Source organism: Protobothrops mucrosquamatus, unplaced genomic scaffold (genome assembly GCF_001527695.2).
Source record: "Protobothrops mucrosquamatus isolate PMUCROS unplaced genomic scaffold, P.Mucros_1.0 scaffold175, whole genome shotgun sequence".
Taxonomy (NCBI): Eukaryota; Metazoa; Chordata; class Lepidosauria; order Squamata; family Viperidae; genus Protobothrops; species Protobothrops mucrosquamatus.
The window spans coordinates 236579-261969 of NW_015386535.1; the positions used below are offsets into that span (position 1 = coordinate 236579).

The following is a 25391-nucleotide window of genomic DNA, read 5'->3' on the forward strand; positions in this document are numbered from 1 at the left end:
CCTGCTAGGAAAGAGGTCGCAGCTCCACAAACATCTGAAGCTAATAAGACCTAATCACCATCTGGATTGCCTCTATATTGTGGGAATCTCTATTCACCACAACCCAAACACTTTGAATTGCTTGGCTTGGAGATACTCTGCATAGTCGATATTTTTGGCATCTAGCACTTTATTTATTTATATGACTCTATATCCTTGGCATCAGTGTTGGTTATTGACCAAACCTGTAGCAATCCATTTCCTAGTTTAGGAAGAAAAATGGAAGAAAAATGATGATGATGGTGGTGGTGCTGATGATGGTGATTGGTTTAGATAAAAACAACTCTAGGTGGAAGGTAGTTGGGCTTTCAGATATAGTACCACAGCGATGTGTTAAAGTTGTAAAAAGCAGAGATTGAATGGTGGATTAATTGGTTGGTTGTTTGACAGCTAATTTTTTCTACATGAATTTAATCCCTTTGTTTGTCATCAGATACACAACTCTCCACAATATGAAATTAACAATTTGCAGCCGTTTAGTTCCAACTGCAGTGTTAAGTGTGCTTTTACGAACTGTTTTGTTCTCGTTCTCTCTCTCTCTCTCTCATCAGGATTTTTTGGTTCACCTATTTTCACAACAATATTGTTTTTCTTTAGCAAGTTGACAGGATTTAAATCTTTTACAAGTAAAAAAGTAAAATGCTATTATAAAAGTGACAGCACGTGAAATATAAATATTATTTATAGTTCACCCAGGTTCTAAATTTTACCTTTAAAAGATTGGAATAATTAACATGAAATGAACTAAATAATCAGTTCCAGAGAAATTCTAAATAAAACAGAAATATAATATAATATAACAAAAATAACAACTGAATTGAGCGACATACAGTATATATGGAAAGGTCAGAAGAAAACAGATTTAACAGCAGAAGAGCAATGTATCAGAACAAACTAGAATTAAAGTGGAATAACTATGCAAATCAAAACCAAGTTCTGGACAGTGGATATAGGATTATTTCTAGAAGTCTCTGATTATGTGAGCCTATCTTATGCTTCCAGGTTGAATCAATCTTAATTGCAGGTTTTTTTTATTATGGTATATAAGTATTCTAATTTTTACTTCTCTTTTTTACTTTTACCAAATATTGTAACAATGAAAGAAATGTAAAAAATAATCTTTGATCCTACTTTCCAGAATACCCTAAAATTTAGGTAGCCAACAAGTATAAACAAGTATAGGGTTTCCTGCTTGAGCAGGGGTTGGACTAGAAGACCTCCAAGGTCCCTTCCAACTCTGTTATTCTGTAAGATTCCATGGGATTACTCTATACAGTATATCTCAATCTTCTTCCCACTTTCCCCCTCATCTTTTCTCCTTTTACTTACTTATGAACTGTAAATAGCCATTACTTTAGTAAATGTTACCTTACCACGATGTAACAAGATGCTGAGACTCTAGAAAGAGTACAGAGAAGAGCAACAAAGATGATCAGGGGGCTGGAGGCTAAAACATATAAAGAACGGTTGCTGGAATTGGGTATGTCTAGTTCAATGAAGAGAAGGACGAGGAGTGACATGATAGCAGTGTTCCAATATCTCAGGGGCTGCCCCAAAGAAGAGGGAATCAAGCTATTCTCCAAAGCGCCTGAAGGCAGGACAAGAAGCAATGGATGGAAACTAACAAAAAACAAAAGCAACCAAGAACTAAGGAGAAATTTCCTGACAGTTAGAACAATTAACCAGTGGAACAACCTGCCTCCAGAAGCGGTGAATGCTCCAACACTGGAAGTTTTTAAGAAGAGACTGGACAGCCATTTGTCGGAAATGGTATAGGGTTTCCTGCCTGAGCAGGGGGTTGGACTAAATGACCTCCAAGGTCCCTTCCAACTTCATCATCATCATCATCATCATCATCATCATTATTATTATTATTATTATTATTAAATGGGAGCACCTTTGTTTTCTTTGACAGTGACTCTGATGCCTTCTAACATAGCAATAATTTTCATTTATATCTGGGTTTGTGGTAATCACTCAATGCAGACAAAATGGTAGCTTTCAAGAGGCAGATGGGTGGTTCAGAACTATGAAAAATGCTTAAATAAATATTGTTTCAAATGTAGACTGAAAATGTTCTTTCAATACATCCATGGATATAGCTGGAATAAAAAAAATCCAGTGTCTCCTACAGTTCTTTAAATCCTTATGCAAATTAAAAGAAACAGGATGCTTTGCATATGGCTAGTTCTCCTGAACCCAGACTAACCCCTTTTATTTGTCAAATTTCAACCAGTTACTATAAATGTACGAAACAATAATTTTCTACAGATCCCCAACATTGAATGCAATTCTTGCTACAGAGCAAAACAGAAGTATTCATCTTCTATAAAACATACTGTAAAATCTATGGTATATGTTTGATTTGTTGGGGGATAATGTTTCCATCACTGAGTTTAAATGTTTGTAAGCAATATAGCTAAAATGTCCCTGGAGACAAAACTATTACATAATGCACTTTGATGTTTGCGGTAATTCTTGCAAGGTATTTTGAGTCTCTATCCAGTAAATATATACCGTACTAAACTGTAGTTGTCTGCAAAAGTGTCGATCAGATGTATCAAAATACGCAGAACAGCAATTTATGTGCATATATTGAATACGTAATCTGATAAATTTGCCTCAATGATGTTAAACCAATCATCTGTATTACTCTCTAGAGACTCATCAGATAATAACAACATACAAGAAATACAGTTGCTGAATAAATTATGGACTCCTCAAAAGTCAGGTTTTTGGCAAATAACGTAGACCAAAAAAAGCCTTATAGATACTGTAAAGTCACTTCCCAATGGGATGAATGCAAATATTTTACTCAACTTTTCCCAGTACTTTTTCTACTGAATAACATTTAGAGAAGAATTTCCCTTTTCTCCAAGCCAAAAAAAGAGAACCAACCCCGCTCAATGATTAATTTTAGATATTTATGTCCCTACAGAATTATCTAATTTTTTTTATGTCTGCACATTTCTGATAAAGTAAGTTGAAACTAAATGGAGTCACATGAAAATAAGTGGAGACACATTAATTGAGTAAGCTTCTTGAATTTTATCCATTGTCACGTTCCCCAATCATAGTTGTATGATAGCTCAGTGGAGACCCTGATACGCAACACACTTTATAATAAACAGAAGTTTGTGTTCGTTACATAAAGAGCAATTCATTTGCTTTTCATTTTTTTTATATAATACATTTTAAGACACAGATGTGTATCTCTGCCTTGTAAAAGAGGCCTTGATTTATTAGTTTTTTCAAAATGCATTTAGTTGTTGAGGAAAGCCTTAAGCCTACTCAAACATTAGCCACTATAGTCTCTGAAATCAAAGCAACAAAACTGGAGCAAATAAAGAGCCTACAAATGCACTGACCTTTTTATTGGAAATGTTCCTAGGAGAACTGCACCACCTTAGCAGTAGCAAATCTCTTAGATTCCCTGGTTACGTTTTATCTCTCAGACCACTTTATTTCACTACATTGTTTTTCTCCCTTCAGTTTTAAAAGTTGCTTTGTTGATTAGTTCTCCTGCTCGCCATCCCCTTCTTTGGCCTTTGTTGTCTTCTCAGTCCCTAGAAGTTTTGGGGGAGGGATGTGCCCAAAGGGGGAGGTGAGGAAAAGAGAAAAAAGAATCTGCTTGTAAAATAATGAAGAGCTATTGAAGATTCCCAGCACTACAAAACCTGAGGCTTATCACCGTATTTGATTTGGAAGATCATGTCATGAATCAAAATGCTTTTCAGAGCTGAACTTGCAAGTGAATTACTTACTATTCTTGACCTGCAGCGCATCTGATCCCCTGTTGAAAGTTTAAATGGTACAGTCTGGGGTCTGTTCGCAGAGTTAGCAGTTCATGTTGGACCAGCAGTTAAGGGAAGAGGAAAAACGAAGGAAAGCTTCTGGCTGGTTCGTTTCCTCCCCTCCCGTGACAGAAGAGAAATTTCCCTGGGTCCTCACTGAATATTCCTCTCCTCAAGGGTGCCATCTTCCATCTAGGTTCCCTATAGATCAGGGGTGTTCAAACTTGGCCCTTTTATGACTTGTGGACTTCAACTCCCAGAATTCCTCAGCCAGCATGCCTGGCTGAAGAATTCTGGGAGTTGAAGTCCACAAGTCATAAAAGGGCCAGGTTTGAAGATCCATCCTATAGATCAGGGCTTTTCAACCTTTTCACCCATTGTACCACTTTTAGGATATGGCAATATCTGAGTACCACCAGTCGCCTAGCAAGGTGTCAAAAACTTGACCAAAAATAAAAAGGAAAAAGTGATAAAGTACAGATAGTCCTCGACTTACAACAGTTCGCTTAGTGACTGTTCGAAGTTACAATGGCACTGAAAAAAGTGCCCCCCAAGCCACAGCTGAGCAAGACACCTGCCTGCCCACCCGGTGGCACTTTTCCTCCTGTTCGAGGTTTTCATTATTGTGAGCATTTCTGTTGAGGATTAGCAGCAGGGGTGGGGTGGGGGGTGTTTGGTTTTTATTCCCTCCCATCTGCTGGGTGGTTGCAGCAGGTTTTGGTCACTTCACATGACCCTGGGACACTGTGAATGTCATAAATATGAATCAGTTGCCAAGCATCTGAATGTAAATCACAAGACCCTGGAGATGCTGCAACATTCCCGCTGATGGAGGTTCTTCTGGGCTAAGCAGAAGCACCAGGATTAGCGCCGAGCTCCAGCTGGAGCCTGGCGCTGATCCTGGCGCTTCCACTGAGCCCTGACAGTCCTGAAGAAGCGCCGATCAGCTGGAAAGCGGCACTGATCCTGGCGCTTCCGCTGAGCCCTGACAGCCCTGCAGCTCCAGCCATCTCTCACTCAGGCTTGTCCGGTGCTGCCACCGGTTCACCTCATTCCCCTCCCCCGCTACCACTTTTCTAGGATGGTCACGTACCACCTGCCAGGTGCCAATGTACCACAGGTGATACCCGTACCACTGGTTGAAAAGCCCTGCTATAGATCTTGCTTTGCTTTTTCTCCTTTTCTCCATCCAAGGGAGACAAATGCAGAATAATTCCCTGTATATTTCCAGATTGCCTTTTTCTGGAGTGGTGGAAACCAAATGACCACACCTGAACTGCTTAGACAGGACTTGGTCTGAAAGGATGGGCAGGATAGCTGTGAGTAGTCACATAATATACAGGTAGTCCTCAATTTACAACAGATCATTTAGTGACCATTTGAAGTTACAACGGCATTGGAAAAAAATGACTTATGACTGTTTTTTGCACAGCCGTTGCAGCATCCCCATAGTCAGGAGATCAAAATTCAGACACTTGGCAACTGACTCACATTTATGACAGTTGGAATGTCTCCGGGTCATGTGATCAGCTTTTGCAGCCTTCTGACAAGCAAAGTCAATGGGGAAGCCAGATTCCCTTAATAGCCATGTTACTAACTGAACAACTGCAGTGATTCAGTTAACAACTGTGGCAAGAAAGGTTGTAAAGTGGAGCAAAACTCACTTAACAAATGTCTCACTTAACAACAGATATATTAGGCTCAGTTGTAGTCGTAACTCAAGGACTACCTTATTGGATATTTTGGTAGTAACCGAATGCCCCACAGTCAGTCACAGCATATCCTAGAGCAGTGCTTCTCCATCTTGGCAAGTTTTAACTGTGTGGACTTCAACTCCCAGAATTCCCTACCCAGGATGAAAAATGCCACCTGAGAGGGGCAACTGGCCAGGGAGAGAAATAGTCCTTGCCACATTTATTGCATAGGCCAGAGGTCTTCAAACTTGGCCCTTTTATGACTTGTGGACTTCAACTCCCAGAATTCCTCAGCCAGGCACGCTGGCTGAGGAATTCTGGGAGTTGAAGTCCACAAGTCATAAAAGGGCCAAGTTTGAAGACCCGGGCATAGGCTTTCAGCGTTCCCCATTTTATTTTGTTGTAGACTCTCATATTCATCTCACATCTCACATTCTGGTTTGTTGTTAGAAAATTAAACCTTCTACTTACTCTAAACAGCTGGTTGCACTGTTCTCCAATGTAAAAACAAATAGATACAGGTAGTCTTCAACTTACAGCCATTCATTTAGTGACTGTTCAAAGTTGCAACAGCACTGAAAAAAGTTGTTTACAGCCAGTCCTTGCACTTATGACCATTCCGGCATCCTCATGGTTACATGATAAAAATTCAAGTTCTTGACAACTGGCATGTATTCACGATGGTTGCAGCATCTCAGGATCACGTGGGTGTCATTTGTGACCTTCCCAGCCACCTTTTGACTAGCAAAGTCAATGGGGGAAGCCGGATTCACTTAACCGACCACACGATTCACTTAACAACTGCAATGATTTGTTTTATAGCTAACAAAAGGTCCAAAATGGGGCAAAACTCATTTAACAACCGATTAGCGATGGAAAGTCTTGGTCCCAGTTGTGACTGTAAGTCAAGGGCTACCTGTATTGACACTATTTCCTAAAAATCTGGCTTGAAAATTAATCTGGATTAACAGTCACTTGGAGTCAGTCCATAACTGTCCCTGGTTTTCATCTGAATAAGCTAATGTCATGTGTTTAACTGGGTATGTTAAGAGATCATTCCCAGAAATCCCTATATGCTTTAGCGGCCACTGTAATGACTGCTGGACATATTAGTGATGTTAAAGATCAGGCTTGCTTCTACTTGGAATAGCCAATCTGTTGCCCATTAGATGTTCTGGATCACAGCCCACAGCCACCCGTTGACTAGAACTGATGGGTAATGAAATCCCAAACATCTGGAAGACACCAGATTGTCTACCCTATCTTACACGGAGGAAAAAAGAATATTATTGCATGAGTATTCCTTAGGGGAGATAAATTTCAATTTTCAAGATGTTATATTCTCCACCCCTTTCAAGACTTTCTCAAGTAGTTAAAATATTCTGTTATTCCACCTTTTTGGAAGACTGTTAATTTGTTTTTTTTAAGGGCACTGCCTGCTCATATGTTTTATTTATATGTCCCCTAATTCTGAATAATATTTACAAAATGCTTGTAACAAAGTCTCCTATAATGTGCATGTTTCTGTTCTCACCAAGGGAATTTAGGAAGATGATTGCAATCAGCCATAGGAACACCAGGTGGCGGAATTGGGTTGTGTTTCCACAAAGATCTGAAAATATCCTTTATGCACACTATCACTGAACTGGGGAAACAATGCATTGTCCTACCTCAACTTCTGAAACAACCACTGGTGGAGCTGATATCTGAGCGTTAACCGCAATTTCAGGGTAGTGTAAGTCAGTTAATTTACTTAAACCAAGTAATTCCTGAACTTGGATTATTGATGTCTGTAATTCTGGTTTGCTTATTCTTTGTGTTAGCCTTAAGAGATAACCTTTATTGTCATTTTTTACTGTGGGCACACTGGCACTCATTAAAAATGAAATTCTGTTGCCTGCTCTCAAAAATGTACACATACATAACACACATATAAACATGCTATATACAACATACGTATATACCTACACCCTTACATATAAATACATAAAAATATTAATCACTGTCCATCTTAAATACATAGCGGAAGGAGGAAGCTTGAGGATTACAAGATTAATACTGTATGGAACAAAGCTGTGACTGAATCTGTATGTTCTGCTTCGGATACCACAGAGCCTCTTCCTTAAAGGTAACAAGAAAAACAAATTGTGAAGAGGATGTGTAGTGTCCCAGACAATCTTGCGGACCCTGCTCAAGCATCACTTATATGCTATGTCCTGGATGCAGAGGCGTAGCGTGGGGGGTGCAGGGGAGGCCGGCCGCACCGGGCGCAACATCTGGGGGGGCGCGCTCGCACTCGCAGCTCTCTGCCCCTGCCTGGCTCACTCACTCTCTCTGCAGTGCTGGCTGTGCGAATCCGATCCGAGCCGCCGGGTCGCCGACGCCGCCCACTGTGGAGGGGGGCGCAAATTACTTGCCCCGGGTGCTGACAACCCACGCTACGCCACTGCCTGGATGGAAGGGAGGGAACTGCCAATAATCTTTTCTGCCATCCTCACCATTCTGTGTACCGCCTTCCCGTCTAAAGCAGTGAGGCTTCCATACCAGACTGTGATGTTATATGACAGGATGCTCTCGATAGTCCCTCTGTAGAAAGTGGTAAGGACAGGGGAAGGAAGGTGTACTTTTCTCATGCGACGCAGAAAATGCAGGCGCTGCTGCACCCACTTCACCACTTCAACCATTATTTAAAGCCTCCTAGCTACTGTGCCTGCTTCAACCACTACTTACAGCCTCCTCGAAGATTTTTGAACTGAAATTCAACTCTTTATTGATTCCTGTGCTCAGTGAACCAAATGCTCAGGGTGGTGTAAAAGGAGAAGTTGGTGGATTTTTGCAGGGCCTACAGTAATTCAAATGTTGTAATGAAATCTCCACCAGTCAGAAGTACAGTTGCTTTTCTGTTCAGAGGAGAGCATGTCATAATGTTTGGTGTGAAGTTTTGACAGAGGAGATTCTCCTTCACAGAGGAGATTCAGATCCTGAATAAGTTCCCCTTTGAATATTACATGAAACTTGGCAGCTAAATACAGAAGTGATTGTGTATTCATCTCGTGCTTCCTCTGTAACATCCAAAGCTTCAGTGATAGATTTGTTGTTGGAGATATACTTCCCTTTTGTGTGAATTCAATGGTTTTTGCAAATCTACTTGGGAAATACTGCTCTGCAGCGTTTCATGAGGAACACCTGTAAATGTGGTGGAATTCTAGTTTTCCCATCATCTTCTCTAATGCAATTTTCCTAATTCTTGAATATGGTACTATTGTGTTTTTTTCATTCTTCATGTTTAGTAGCTGGTGATATATGATAGAGATTGTGTTAATATCTGACCTAGATTGTACTACCTATCTCAAATGGAGGTGGAGGCACAGAAATATATCTCTATCTCTATATTTATATCTATATGAGAGACATGGTGGCCTAGAGGTGGAGCTTTCACCTCACAATCAGGAGGCTATGAGTTTGATCGTAGGTAGCGGCACATACTTTTCTCTCTAGGCACAAAGAGAAAATATTTGCTGAGAATTCTGCATAGGAGTCAGGAAGGGCATCCAGCCAGTAAATGCTCAGCTCCATTCAGTCTTCCCAATGCAAGGGATTACAAGGTCATTAAAAGTGTGTGTGTGTGTGTGTGTGTGTGTGTGAGTGTGTGTGTGTGTACTGTGTGTGTGTTTATGATAGAGGGGACAGAAATGGGATACATTATTATTTGCATATTAGATTTAAATTATACGTCTCTCATTTAACATGGTTGTCCTCTACTGCAGCAATATAATATCCAGACATAGCAAAAAAAAGCATAGAATCTTTTTCATCTCAAGAATAGCCATCCAACTTCTCCAAGTCGTATGCTAACAATGGGTGCATTCCCACCGCCCTCCAGAAATATTTGCCAAGAAATATACACATTTTTTTTTCATACACTACATCCGCACTATTTGTTTATGTGTGTTTAATATAAACATTTTTTTCTATCCATGGACTTGTAGAATGACTGTAGAAAGGCCTTTGTCTCAATCATGTTAAGCTGTGCTCAGAAAAATGGAAATCCCAGAACCTCTTATTGTCCTCATGAGAAACTTATATTCAGAAAGCCACAGTGTGGGCATAACATGGTGAAACAGAGTGGCACCAGGTCAGCAAAGGAGCATAGCAAGGCTGTATATTCTCCCTTTGTTTGTTCATTTGTGTATGCTGAATTAAGGAAAGCTGGATTGGGAGACAGATGAGCAGGGTTTTAAAATTGGAGGAAGAAACACCAATAACCTCCTGCACCATGCTGATGACAGTACCCTAATAGATGAAAATGCAAAGGATCTGCATACCTTAGTAATAAATGTCAAGGAGCATAGAGAAAAAATGGGACTAAAATTAAATATAAAGAGGACCAGATTAACGAATGATTAGAGGTGGAGCAACCAGCATTAGTATTGACAATGAAGATATCAAAGTGGTGGATAGCTTCTGCCTCTTGGGATCAACTATCAATGATTCAAAAGAAATCATGTCTGTGAAAAATCACAGACTGCCATGACTTAGAGCATTCACGAAGCTCTTGAAAAAGATATTCTAATGCCACGATGTCTCTTTAGTTACAAAGAACAAAATCATGCGAAATCATGTGATACTCTATGGAAGCCAAAGCTGGACTTCGAAGAAGTAAGATAAGCATACTCACATTTTGGTATTGGAAAAGACTCCTGAGAATACTGTGGACAAGGGAAAAAATAGCCCAGAATTATTTTGGCTAGTGCAATGGGTGGCATATAACTTTAATAAAAAAAAGAAATAAAAAATAATGGACCATTGAACAAATCAACCCAGAGTTCTCACTCCAGCCACAAAAAAACCAGGTTCACATTATCCTATTTGAGACCTTTTTTGTGCAGAACTTAGCTGCCTGGAAAAGGCTCTAATGCTGGAAAACATGGAAGGAAAGTGAAGAGAACAAACAGCAGTGAAGTCAATGGACTCAGGATTACACTTACAGTGGGGACAGATCGTTCTGAAGAAAATCTATCTCTGTCAGTGTTGGCAAAGCTTTAGGGCTTGGCGTGCCCAAAATTCAACAATACCTAATGACTCTGTGGGCATGTGACACCAACCCCCTCCTCCCTGGAAAAAAGAGAAGCAATTCTTTACATATTTACTTTTAAAAAATGCAGTCTTGTCATTTCATAAAGAAAGGGCAAATAATTACAAAAGTGAAATATGAGTAAAACAAACCCACACACATGTAAAATGAAAAAACAGATTCATTATTAAACTAGTTTCATTATTAGAAACAGTATCATACAGCAAGTTAATCATTCAGAAGGAAAACTGAAATTATGCAGAAGTATAACGTAAGAAAAAGTGAAAGAAAAAGCAGTAGCAATATGGCTAGTGATAGTTGGGCTTAAAATAATGTACTAAAGCATTCCTCTGCTTTTAACAGTACTGTACTTTTGAATTGAACTGGAAAAAAATGTGGAACACATTGCATTTTTTAAATAAAAGTTTTATTAATTTTTAAAAATTACAGTCTTTAGTGCTTAGTAAACAACATGTTGTCTGGGTTCAGATATTTAACATTAACTTCTTCAATATAAATCTGTTCAATACTACGCAATCCAGTATTTTTTCCCTGATCCTCCTTTCTTCTCCATATTTTTTCCATTTTCCCCTCATTACACCATTACAATTTTTGGTACTGTTAATGTATACAGCGTTAGAGATAAGCATCTTCATTGTATTTTACTAATATCATACAAATAATAATATCAATTCATAAATCAATAATGTCAATTCATTCATCCATATCCTGTTTTTCGTGTTCTTGTTAAAGTTTAATTTCCCATCAGTATTTGAAATATCTTTATCAGTTATGATTTTCTCAATATTATATAGCTGAAAGTTTTATTCAAATCAATCCTCCTCTTATTTTCATATTTCCCATATCAAAAAAGAGAAAAAAATACTATCTTAATTCTAAATCATATCTTGCATTATAAAGCTTGAATTATATCTAAGGGTCTTCTGTTCTTTTAATCTTATTCAAAGAAGTATTTAAACATATAATTGCTCCTTCTAAATGGTCAAATCTTCTGTTTTTTAAATCTGACACTTGCTTTCTTTCTTTGCCAAGTCACTTTCCAAGCCAGGGCAATTAGATTGCCCAAGAATTTTCTTTCAATTTTTGTAAAAATTGCTTGGCATGAGGAAGACAATTTAGATAAAGTATTTTTTGGGGGAAATTCTGCCCATTTATATTCCTTAACCAACTCCCAGATTTTTTCTCCCGCCATTTTTCTTTTCAATCCCTGTCTCCCAAGTTATGACATTTCCCTTAACTGCTCTATAGTCCCTTTTTAAAAATCTTTTTCCTTGCCATCAGATATATTTTGCAGATCTGAGGGGTAAAAGGTCTTTTGTGTTTTCGTTGTTATAGCTAAGTCTTGCAGTATTTTGTTTGTATATAGTCATTTGTATTTCCCTTCTTTTATCTCTTCCATCTCTAAATCCATTTCCTCTTCTGTTTCAACTTCTGATTTCTGGATTGTTTCTTCATACAGTATTTTGTAGTCGTTATTTGGGAGCTTTCTAATTGTAGATTTAATTTGGAGATTTGCTCATTTATATTGTTTAAATTGTTTTTAGTTTCATTATGATTTCTTTTTATGTCCTCTTTGCATTCAACAATTGTTTGGTGAATTAGTTGTAGCATAGAATATATTTCTTTCTGAAAGATGTTTTTTCTTGATGCATAATTTCCTGGAGATTAGTTTTCTGGTCTTTAAATGTATCCTTTATAATCCAATAGATTCCAAAATATAGGTTCAGTTTTGAAAGCAATATTTTATAGTAATCCCTTGTCTCAAGTATCCCTTGTCAATCAGGCAAGGTTGTAATCCACAATGTTCGAAATATTCAAAATGTTCAGCCTCTCTGAAAACAGCTCAAAAGTTTCTCCAAACCTGGCATAGTCCAAGGTCAGTTTTTCTTTCTCTTGAAGTTAAAAATCCAAACTCAGTAGGTGTTTATCGTCCAAGAAGGTCAGGATGATAAATATGCCAAAATATTTTCCTTTATTGCTAGCTATTCTCCCAAGGTAGGAATCACCAAGCAAAGCAAATTATGGTGCTATACACAAATCCACCACTAGATGTCATTCAAAGTCCATTTTCCACTCTTAAAACAAAGGACCGATTTCTTATATTTTGCCTCAATGGTTTTTTTTCAAAGAGAAAATCTTAACAGTTGTCTCAGTTTTCAAATTTATTAAAGCTGTAGGTTTATCTTACTTCCACTTCAATATTGTATGTTTCTGTCCCCCATAAAATTAAAATGCCATTTCCATTACATTTGGAGGTTTTTAGCTTCTTGGGAGCCTTTCCCAGGAAATGCAGTTGTAAAATAGTAAAGAAAGGATCGATATTCTCAGTTCCAAACATGCTGTTTACAATGTCCTAAGTAGTGCTTTTTTTTCCTTCGGTTGTCAGCAGATAATGGCCGGCCACAAGAATGTAGCCAGTCTTTCCTCTGCTGGTTTGGAGGGCTTTCTTTGGATCAAACGGAAAGACTGCCATCTCTGTGATCAACAATGCACCCCTCCTCTTCATCGCCTCTTCAGGACAATTTTAGGCCCTTTTCAGGGCCCCCAGCAGGGCAAAATCAGGCATGGAAGGCAGAGCCCAACCTACCTGTGTCCTGTTCCACCGCGACACAAACCAGAAGTTGAAATGTGGAACACATTGCATTTTATTAGATTAACTTCTATTAATGACTGTATTGTTGCTGAGTTTTAATAGATAAGTCTGAAATTAAAGATAGGTACTTGGTGCCCTTCAAGCCCAAGAATCAGTACTAACTTCATCTGTCAGTTGGTTTCTTTTGTCTGTCTTTAATGCAGTCTAATGCCAAGAACAATATTTCGCAAAATTACGTAAAGGGAAAAAATTGTCCATAAAGCCACTGCTAGATTCTTTAAGGGTGCTGAAAGTTTCCAGTATTATTGTTTGAAATGATCACTTGATATAATACTGGTCAAATAAATATTCTGTCCCAGCCCCAGATAAAAAAAATGCCTATCCAGGGCAGCTCCGGGTTGCATGAGGCCTTCATTTTGGAAATAACTTTGACAAAAGCTCTTGTATAGTAGTTTAGCAGCCTCCAAAAAGCATGGAAAAGTCCTGCTCTCACAGAATTTTTTGAGCCTCTGGAGGCTCTCTTTTGTGACTTCCAGGCAGTCCAGGGGCCATGTGAAAATACACCACGTTCTTATGAGACCTCTGCAGCCTCAGAAAATCAAACAAGTATGGGGCATGCTCAGTGGTGGGATTCAGCCAGTTCTCACTGGTTCGGGAGAACCGATAGCTAAATTTACCTGAATTTGGAGAACCGGCTGGCTTCCAGAAGTCCAGTCTAGGTCTTAGAGGCCTGGAGGAGGCCTCCCAGGCCTAGAACAGTCCACCGGAAGTGCATGGATACCACTTCCGGAAGTCCATTCTAGGCCTCGGAGGCCTGGAGGAGGCTTCCCAGGCCTAGAACGGCCCACCAGAAGTATGTGGATGCCACTTCCAGAAGTCCGCTCTAGGCATCGGACTCCCAGGCCTGCATCAAATAAGAGAACCGGTTGTTCAGATATTTGAATCCCACCACTGGGCATGCTAGTATGTCATTGAAAATGACATGACATGCCACCTATGACAGATATGTCATAGTTTTATCATCACCAATCTATGTGGTTGCTAGGAGCCAAAAATGACTTGATAACATGTAATTAATCTCACCTATTTATATGAAACCAAAGAAATCTTCATTTTTCCTCATTTTGAAAGAGTCACTTGGCCTTCTTCAGTGGGAAAAGAAGGTGCTATAAGTGGCTAGAATCGTTGAAGACTCTGTTCTTCCCTTGATTTTGGAAACTTGGTTCTGGAATATGCTCCCGTTTCTTTTTTCAAGGTAGGAGAGACTGAGAATCCAGGTGGGGAGGTCTGGGGGACTGAATTCAAATTGCAGCCGGTGGTTCCTCAGCGTTCACTTGCTACAACCAACCATACAGCTATCATCTCAATAACATCTCATGAACTTCTTATATTTGGTCTAGTGAAGGTGCTGGTCTAGAAACCAGGGGACTGTGAGTTCTAATCCTACCTTAGTCATGAAAATCGACTGGGTGACTGTGGATCAATCACTCTCTCTCTCAGCCCAACCCACCTCACAAGGTTGTTGTGGGAAAATCAGAGGAGGAAAGAGTATTGGTATGTTCACCCCCTTGAGTTGTTTATCAAAATAATAAAGGCGGGATATAAATAAAATAAAATAAAATAAAATAAGAAATGTGATTTATGCATGCAAAATGTAAACATAGCAAGCATCTACTGCAGGCCTAATATAGTCATATTTAATAATGCCCTAAAGAACAATATTTTCCATTTTGAGGCTGATTCTTCTATTCCTCTTTCCATTGCAGCTATTCTACAGAATGCGGAATAATAAAATATTTTTCCTGTGACTGATAATATTTGTCCTTTTCCTAAGAGTCACGTGTGGAACTCACCTTTTGATTTTTTCCTTGTCTTTACAGTTTTAATTAATTCTTAAAACAATTTTATGTTTTATCAAATGTAAGCTGCCCTGCGACTAGAATGACAGGGGGAGGATACCAGCATTATAAATAAATAAACGTATTGAAGCAGCTGGCATTTGATTCAATATGAAAAACAGCTCCATTATTGTTTTTTCTTGTTTGTTTCTAAAAGGTGAAAGCCACGGATGCAGATGAAGGTGTGAATGGCCGCGTGTGGTACAGAATTGTCAGAGGTAAATAGATATTTTGGATATCTATATTTTGTAAGGACTCTTATATATCCTTTGAAACCATACTGACTCCCATGTAGCCTAACTCTGGCTTCCTTATTTGTATAGCTCTATTATTTCCACTCAGACTTAATTATTGAAAGAAATAATCTGAGTTCACTTTTAATATACTGTTAACGCTGCTAATATTGTAATTCTTGCTTTGACAAAATATGCTGAACTGTCTGGTACTTTTAGAGTTAATTCAGAGGAGAGAGAGGGAGGAGGGAAGAACCCGGGAAAGAAGATTGAAGGTAACCTTTGCCCTTCAAACTAATTGGAGGACGTAAATCATGCCAGCTAAATAGGGGAGGGAAATACTAACAAAATAACTGCTCAGTGGGGGGGGGGATTTTAGATCTTAGCATTCCTTCCTTCATGCCTGTGCAGACATTTTGTCACATAAATAAAAAGACTTTTTAGGATAAAATGCCTGGAAGTTCTTTGAAGTGTTTCATTAGTCAGAACCATGACATATACAGTATCTAACTTACCGTGTAATAAAATTGCAACAAACTTCCCTTTTTAAAACCTGACAGTTTGTGTTTTATAATCTTTAAGATAGAGTATATGGTAGTCTGCAAATTATAACCATTTGTTCAGTAACTGTTTTAAATTACAATGGCACTGAACAAATAATCCTTGCCCAAAGTTGACTGTTTCAGCATCCTACTCCAGGTCGGGAGATAAAAATTCAAGTGTTTGACAATCCACCTGCACTTACAACCGCATGGGTGCTACAATTCCCCCCACCTGCCAATTTCAGCCACCCACCTGGCCTACCAGCACAAGCAGAGCACCTCAGTCATCTTTGACACTTTTCTGCAGTTGTTGACAGGTGTGCCCAGCCTATGCAAGGTGCAGTCCTCTTATTGAGGCCACTTCCTGCCATTCTCCAAGCAGGCTCCATTCTTACGATGCTTCAGCAGCCTCCTTCTCCAGATCGCCTAGGGTAAGAGCAGGCTCCATTCTCAACAATCCTTCAAAAACTTTCTGGTCCAAATCACAGGCTTCCAAAGGATCACAAGAATGGAGCCGGATTGGAGAATGGCACAAGGTGGACTTGGTAAGACTGCCAGACCTCACAGAGGCTGGGTACAGCTGTCAACAGCTGGACAATTCTGGGGAAGATAAATGGGGCGCTTACTTGCACTGATGAGCCAGGTGGCTGGTGAGGCTTCCCAGACCTGGGCAGCTTTGCTTGCACTAGTGGGCCAGATGGGTAGCTGAGGCTCCCATGGGCAGCTGTGATGTTGTGCTGCACTTCAGCAAAACCCCCCCAACTCATGCAAAGCCCATGCTGGGCCTCCCAGAGCCTCCCCACCCCTTTGAGGCACCCACCCTTCTTACTTGGGATTCTGTCTGCTTAACAACCCATAAAATTGCTTAATGACTGCAATTTAGAGTGCCAGGATTGCAAGTCATTGAGCAAAGCAGTCAAATGATGTCTTACTCAATGACCACTTTGCTCAACAACTGAGATGCCAGTCCCAATTGTGATCAGAATCAAGGATTATCTGTACTGTAAAAAAAAACTGTTTCCATTATACATACAGTACATATCTTAATATAAAATATTCTGAGAGCACAATCCTCAGTTTGCTCCTTTCCAAGTACATTCAGCTGCTGATGGAGGCTTGTTCTCTGGTAAGTCTTTAGGAATAAGCAAAGGATTGCAATAAGTAGGAGAATTTGGGGAAAGTGCTGTGGAGTGATTTGGAGCTCCAAATCTCTTTGTAATTAATTAAAGTGTGAACTGGAGAAGAGAAAAACGCTGCTGTAGTAGCTGTTTAAAGCAGGAGCATGGTTTTTTTGCAGACTCATGGAAAGCCTGAAAAAGATAACGGGAGATGAGATGAGATGAGATGAGATGGGATGAGACAAGGTAAGATAGGGTAAGGCAAGGCAAGGCAAGGCAGGATAGGATGAGGCGAGGCGAGGCGAGATGAGATGAGATAAAATGAGATAAGATAAGATAAAATAAGATAAGATAACTTTTAATGGCACACATTAAAAATGAAATTCTGTGGCTGGCTCTCAAAAGTGTACACATACATAACACATGTATAAACATGTTATATACAACATACATATATACCTACATCCTTACCTATAAATACATATAAATATTAATGTCCATCTTAAATGCATAGCGGAAGGAGGAAGCTTGAGAGTTCACAAGGTTAATACTGTATGGAACAAAACTGTGGCTGAATCTGGATGTTCTGCTTCGGATACCATCGAGCCTCCTCCCAGAAGGTAACAAGGAAAACAAGTTGTGAAGAGGATGTGTAGTGTCCCAGACAATCCTACGGATCCTGCTCAAGCATCACTTATATGTTATGTCCTGGAGGGAAGGGAGGGAACTGCCAATAATCTTGGTTTGGCTACTTTAGTGTACAGCAAAGAGGTGCAACTTCTAAGTGCCCTACCAAAGACATCCTGTGATATTATGAGATTTCTATCTATCTGTCTCTCTCCCCTGCAGTGTTTCCCCACCTTAGTCATTTTAAGATGTGTGTGCTTTAGGGGGGGAAAGGGGGCATTGTTGGTTGAAGAATTCTGAAAGCCCACCCACCTTAAAACCTTAAGGTGGAGAGACTTTTCTCTATTGTCTTTCTTGAGGTTGAACTGCATGGAGTAGTAAATTTTCCAGTGTGATGTTACCCTGATATGCATTATTTGGTAGTTTTTCTTTTTTTTTCTCAACAGGAAACAATTTCAACAATTTCAGGATCAATCCCAGCAATGGGCTAGTTATGCGGGGTTTACAACCGCTGGACAGAGAACAAAATTCATCCCATGTTCTTGAGGTGGAGGCTTACAACAGTGAGCAAGGACCAATGAGAAGTTCTGTCAGGGTAAGGTCTTTTTCAAAATATTACAAATCAGTTACCCCTTTCGGCCTGTGGCTGTCATCACAAGGCTTTGAATTAGCACTATCAATAATGTCCACTCAATGGTATAATGGATTGTATGCTGTCTAGAGCAGGGGTCTTCAAACTTGGCCCTTTTATGACTTGTGGACTTCAACTCCCAGAATTCCTCAGCCAGCATTCCTTGCTGAGGAATTCTGGGAGTTGAAGTCTAGAGGAACTACATTGCCAACTGGTGTTGAGAATGAAAACAGAATGTCTCTTTTTTGCTTATAATAGAGGATTCTGCAAACTGCTGTATTGGATTTTGTTTGGTGACAATGAATATAATACATGAATTATTAAAGCATCAACTTGTGAATCTATTTGCACCAAAGTTCAGAAGAGATGTAAATGTTAGCCAATTAATAAAAATCTAAGCTAGTTCTAAAAAGTCATAATTGGAGTCAATTTTTCTGGGTTTTTTTTTTCCAATTAATTCAGCAACAATAAATAAATGCAAATTAATTTCAGAAAATAAGGTTGATATCTATACATAATAAGCTGTAACATTGGATCCAGAGGATTTTGCAGGATATGGATTTAAATAAAAACAGGCAGAACTTTGATCCTAGCATCTTGGCTATTATCCTGACTGTTCTTTATCATATCCTGGAGATATCCTTGGCTGGATTTCTGGTGAATTTTCTCATCAAAAGCATCTGGCTTTGCTGATGAACAGTCATGGTTGAGCGGTTACCTTGGCTCAGCATGAGCTACAAATGTGGGAATCTGGCTATACTCACCTGGAGGAAGACCGAGGACACAGCTATTGTGTATTTTAGCCTATGAATGAATTTGCTTCCTTCTGGTTGTACAAAGCCAACATCCCTGGTTTGCATGGTTGATCCAGCAGAGATGCTGTTTTAACTGTACCTTTTTGTGATGGTGCAGTGTGTTTGCCACTTTGCCACTCATTATATATGGAATTCTGACACTTGAATTCTGTGGTCTGAGCTGGGTCCAAGTCTTCTGAACACATTGATTCACAACATCCCTTCAAGAGATAGTTCACTAGTGAACCATTTCAATTGTCTGGTCTGGAGTTAATATTGATTACAACAGTCTATGGAGATTCTCAGTCATCCAGATCATGGTTGTCCCAAAGTTGCTTTTTCAGGAGGCAACTGGACTTTCTTGTTTTTCTTTGAAGACATTTCGCTTCTCATCCAAGAAGCTTCTTCAGTTCTGACTGAATGGTGGAGGATGAAAGAATTTATATTCCTTGCAGACAATCCTTCCATGTTCCCAACATCCAGTCAGAGCTGAAGAAGCTTCTTAGATTGGAAGCAAAACGTCTTCAAAGAAAAACAAGAAAGTCCAGTTGTCTCTTGAAAAAGCACTTTTGGGATTGATTACAACGTTTTCCTTCCTTTTTGATAATAGGACAGAAGCTTCTCCCTGGTCCATTATATATCCCAGTTTTCCTGACTTACACTTCCAAAGTTCAGATTTAGTCCATGACTCTGACCTACTCTGTCAATATGCAACTCTCCTGCTTAATTGATGCAGGATGGGAAACAGCAGACAACCTATTAGAACAGTTAAATGCTTATTTATTAAAATTTATATCCAGCAGTTCTGGAAAAGAATCCACTCATGGCTTTGAGCAGTATAAACATTAATCTATTCAAAATATAATAAATATTATTTTAAAATAGAATCTTCCAGGGTCCCTCCCTTAAGTATTTTGTGTTACACCATTGATACACTGGAGGTATACTGTAAACCAGTATGAATTAGAGTCCTCAGTTGCCCATAGGTTTCACTTAAAAGATTTGGAGCCACCTATTCTCTCAGTCTCTTTCAGAGCAACCTGTCTAATTGGATTATTGTATTGGGATAGAATAACAAGACCCACATTTAAGCCACTTAGCAAAAAGACAGGATGAAAATGCAACATGCCACTCTAAATGAAGCAGCGGTGAATGTATCCCAAGGCATCTGTTTAAACAGTGGAAAGTATTGTTTATATTCTGAACTATAAAGTATGAGTAGCATTTAAATATTTCACATATCAGAAAACAATTACTCAGAGTAAAGTACTAAAGCAGTTGAAAATCCATGAGTCACCTAATGCATATTTTTGTAGATCTGCTCAAGGGATATCTTTCCTGATGACTCTTGTATAGACTGGATTGTTGCTTTTCAGTCTGTATTATTCCTATGTTATTGCTGATCAGGATGAATAATATAAATGGTCTTGTTTTTTAAAAAAGTTTTTTTTAAAAAAACCTCCCCAAATTACATAACCAAATAGAGGTAGCCCATCTCTTACAACCATTCATCTAGTTACAATGGCACTGAAAAAAGTAACTTATAACTCTTTTTCACACTTACGACCGTTGCAGCATCGCCATATCTCATGTGATCAAAATTTAAACACTTGGCAATGGGCATGGATTTACGACAGTTGTAGTGTCCTGGGGTCATGTGATCACCTTTTGTGACTGCCTGGCAAGTAAATTCAATGGGGAAGCCAGATTCACTTAACAACCGTATTACTAACAATGGCAACAATTCACTTAACAACTGTGGGAAGAAAGGTCATAAAATGGGGCAAAATTCACTTAACAACTGTCTTGCTTAGCAGTGGAAATTTTGGGCTCAGTTATGGTCGTAATTCGAGAACTACTGTAGGGTAGGTCAAAATTTTACCTCAGATTCATTGTAAAAAAACCGAGATACTAAAAAAATGAGATACTAAGTAGCTACTGAGTAGACGCGGGTTCAAAGTCAATATGTTTTGAGGAGGACAAAATAGTGGGACTCTTTCAAAACCTTTTGCCCCTCCCGTTCATCTATTTAATACAACAGATGTCCTATGCTTTGTATCTTCTAACATTGTTTTGATTAAAACAATACTTCATTCCAAATAAATACGGCTGCAGATAAATACAGCTTAACAAGTACTAACAGAGAGCCAGCCTCCTGTAATAGAAAATGTTGCTCAAACAGATCACACATTCATACCAACGATACATTTGGGAGTCTCTTTATTTATGCTTAATATATTCAATAATCTTCCATTTTTCATTATTCCATACATTTTCTAATTAACAATGCAGTGCCTGGTTGGTGACATTCACTGCTGATAAGAGAGTGGTTAGGCAGGATCTAATAAAGTCTTCAGAAAATGCATGGAGTGTTCCATTATTCATCTTCTCTCGTTCGTATTGTTCTGAGAAATGTGTTTTTCTTTTAGAGGATATTAAGGGGGCCTTTCTTTCCTCTGGAGTAACAGTGATTATCGCAGCTAGAAATAGACATTGATCAACAGGCTATTTGCTTCTGATTTTACAGATGGCTGAATTTCTATCTAATTGAATTATTTTTAAAGCGAAAAAAAATATGAACCTTGATCTTCATTTGTTTCAGGTGTGGATGGTTTTTGCTTTGAAGGCATTATTTGTATTGCTATTCATTAATTTTGTTATTTGCTGGCTGGCTTGAACAATATTTGCACTATAGCCAGGATTCAACCATATACCCAAGTGTCCTTGACATTGTTGCAAAGGTCCCCAACCATTTCTACACAATGCTGAATGTCCCTGCCGTCATTTGCTTACCTTTAAAAAAAAATATCTGGTGACAACTTTTTTAACCAAGAAGCTGTGGAATATAGGTAGTCCTCGACTTATAACAATTCATTTAGTGACCGTTTGAAGTTACAAGGGCACTGGAAAAAAGGTGACTTATGACTATTTTTCACACTTACAAAACTGCGGGAAGTCAGCCCCCCCCAGAGAAGGAAATACTAAAAGGGCAGAATATTATATTTCCTCAAAGGATCTTAAAGAGGCAGAAAAGCATGCCCAGTTTTTGTTAACAGCCCCAAGTCTCCCTCCCCCAAGCAGAAACCAGCTCTGCAGATGTAATAATCCATTCAGGAAGGTTGTAGCTCTCCAGCTAGAAGCTTAGGAAGACAAAGACTCTTAAAATCTACATACCCTACCCAAACTCTAAGACAGGACATAATAGGATTAAGCCACAGATGCCAAAGGGGCATACTCAGGTCAAAGTAAATAACACAGGAAATACAAAGCCTCAAACAGGAACAGGAAACAACCTCAAGAGCCCCAGAGGGTATAAAAACCCACTCCCTACATGTGCTCTCTCTCTTTTCTTCCAGAGCCATCTTTCTGTCTGGCTCTCCTCTTCAATAAACTGCAATCTTCTTTCTAAAGCAATCACCATGTTGTTTATTCCCGGCTTGGACTGGACCCTGATGAAGATTTTTCATTCAACATAACCATTGCAGCATCCCCTGCTCATGTGATCAAAATTCAGATGCTTGGCAATTGTCACAATGGAGAAATCAGATTCACTTAACAGCTGTGTTACTATCTTATCAACTGCAGTGATTCACTTAACGACTGTGGCAAGAAAGGTTTTAAAATTGGGCAAAACACACTTAACAAATGTCTCACTTAACAACAAATATATTGGGCTCAATTGTGGTCTTAAGTCAAGGATTGCCTGTAGCTGCTGAAATCCTGCTTGGCGTTGGGGAGATAACCTCAGAACTTCGAAACTGGATTGTAAATAGCCCCAAGGAAGGTCTGTTATAACTTCAAATGGTTGCCAAGTGGCCTCTTGTAAGGTCAGGACTACCCGTACTAGAGAAAGGATTGTAAACTTGGCATGCTCCTAGCAAAAGAGGTCAGAATTAGATTTTGTTACTAAGGACAGAATAATTGCATTTGGCTGATGAAGAAATGTGGACTTGTAGCTGACTGCAAGAATATTTCATAAGTGTCCATATTAGCATATTTATGAGAAGTGGTTTTGTTAAATCTGTACATAAATTGCTTGTTGACCATCTCAAATGTGGCCCCACACCTTGATCTGGCTTCTGAATTCTAAAATGTTCTCCTTCCCTACCTGGTACTCTTAGCCATTGAATTTGGAAGCCCATATCAGCAGAGAGCTGCTCTTTCAGGTTATTACAGCCCCATCAGTGGTACTCTTAGATGTGAAGGTGGCCCCTCCTTCCCTTTATCTTTGTGTAAACTAGGGCAGTTCTTTTCTGAGATGTTCTCTCAAGTTCTGGTCCAGACTTGGGTTTCTTTGATCTGACCTTGTTTGGTAGCAATTGTTCCTCCTGCTCTTCCACGTTGCTTCTTCTGCCGATTGCAGTGGACAGCAACACTTCAACTTTCTCTGCTTCTCTGTTGACGTTAATTGGCACATTCTTTAGGTTGTCCACGTGGTGGGGGAGTAGTAAAAAAAGTCATGAAGGCAGCTGTAGACATGCTGTTGAAACTCCACCTTTTCCTAACAATTGTAGCCAGTTTTAAACCCCAACGCAAATGCCCTTCGCTAATAACATTATCCAGGAGTGATTCTAACTATAATGACCCAACTAGCCTCCATCATTCTATATAATGTATAGTATCCAGTGTAGGGCTTCCTGTTTTACATCCTGAAGACACATAGTTGTTGGGTATGTCTCTTTGAAATTTTCTACCAAATTGCAATGTTTATTCTGATAAAATTGGGAAATTCTTATTAATTATGAGGAAGTAGTAATGTGAACTCTATTGAATTAGTTATAAATACCTGCAAACTCTAATTCTGTATTTGCCTTGAGGTCCCTTCCTCAACTTGGTCCTGACTCCAACCCATGATTTTAAATGCACTTCTCAACACTCTAGTCCAGTGGTGGTGAACCTATGGCACGGGTGCCAGAGGCGGCACTCAGAGCCCTCTCCGTGGGCACGCGCATCTTCGCCCCAGTCCTAGGCCTTCAGCTGGGTTTTATAAAACCTTTTCACTTTAGGCCTCCGCCGCCATGTGCAAAAAAAAAGGTTCAATCAATCAGTCAATTTCAACTTCTCACGGGAAAAAAAAGATCTTGCAAAGTTGGAAATGATTGATTGAACTTTTTAGTCCCACCCAGTCTGCCTTTACCACCGCAGCCACGCCCACCCAATGGGCCACACCCACCCGGCACCCAACGATGCATAAGTTGGTTTTGGGTTGCAGTTTGGGCACTCGGTCTCTAAAAGGTTCGCCATCACTGCTCTAGTCAAAGATTATATATAATCCTTTATCTTGATATAGTGAATATGGTTATTGTTTCTATTTTTTTTCCATAAAGGTTCCAGGAAAATAAATTATCTTTGTGTTTAACATTTCCCAGGTAATAGTCTATGTGGAAGATGTCAATGATGAAGTTCCAGTATTTACCCAAAGACAATATAATCGGCTGGGTCTGCGAGAGACAGCTGGAATTGGAACATCTGTTGCTGTAGTCCGGGCAACAGATCGTGATACAGGTATAGTTATATCACAGAAGAGTTACATTGGCTGGCCATTGCAATACTGTTTGAATGGCCTTCTTTCTAGGTGATCCTGTCCTGACTTATCTTTGGAGCAAGAGTATTAGAGCTTTCTGTATGTGTTAGGAGTCCCAAGATGTATATCTTTTTTTGTGGTAAATTCTAGTTCCTGTAATGTGGAGTAAAATCACCCACACATTGGTGAACAGAAAGTGTAGCTACTTAAAAGCTTTTAGATAGCTTCTTTCAGCCTCAGTCTCCTGCCAGTATCCAATTCCTCATAGTTGGTGTAAAATCAGGAATTTGTGTATATTTTATGCTAGTTTACACAACCCATTCTATAAATATTATGTAACACTGATTAGCATTAGTCCCCATCCAGAATTGTAAGGAAGCCAATGGACCTGTATGTTAATATTTTCACTTCCTATATAGTCACTATTTTCTCTTAGTTTGGACTCCTGCATGTCCAAATGAAGCTTAGTTTGGAAAATATCTACTTGAATTTTAGGCATAATAGAATAACAGAGTTGGAAAAGATCTTTGAGATCATCTAGTCCAAACACCTGCTGAAGCAAGAAACCCTATACCATTTTGGACCAATGGCTGTCCAGTCGCTTCTTAAAAGCCTCCAGAGATGGGGGCAACTTCTGAAGGCAAAGCTGTTCCACTGATTAATTGTTCTCATCTATTTCTCCTTAGTTCTAGGTTGGTTCTCTCCTTGATTAGCTTCCATCTATTGCTTCTTCTCTTGCCTTCTAGTGCTTTGGAAAACAGGTTGACCCCCTCTTCTTTGTGCCAGCCTCTTGAATATTGGAACGCTGC

At 39.3% G+C, this 25391-nt stretch overlaps 1 protein-coding gene across 1 annotated transcript in view; it reads left to right on the forward strand.

Moving 5' to 3' along the window:
* Positions 1-25391, forward strand: part of CDH23 (cadherin related 23) — a gene marked incomplete at its 5' end in the record, with an annotated part of 322097 nt that overhangs the window by 192556 nt on the left and 104150 nt on the right. Inside the window, 3 exons of the mRNA XM_015813612.1 lie at positions 15271-15331; positions 18080-18228; positions 24428-24563. Coding sequence (XP_015669098.1) covers positions 15271-15331; positions 18080-18228; positions 24428-24563 — 346 coding nt within the window. The remainder of the gene's footprint in view (positions 1-15270; positions 15332-18079; positions 18229-24427; positions 24564-25391) is intronic.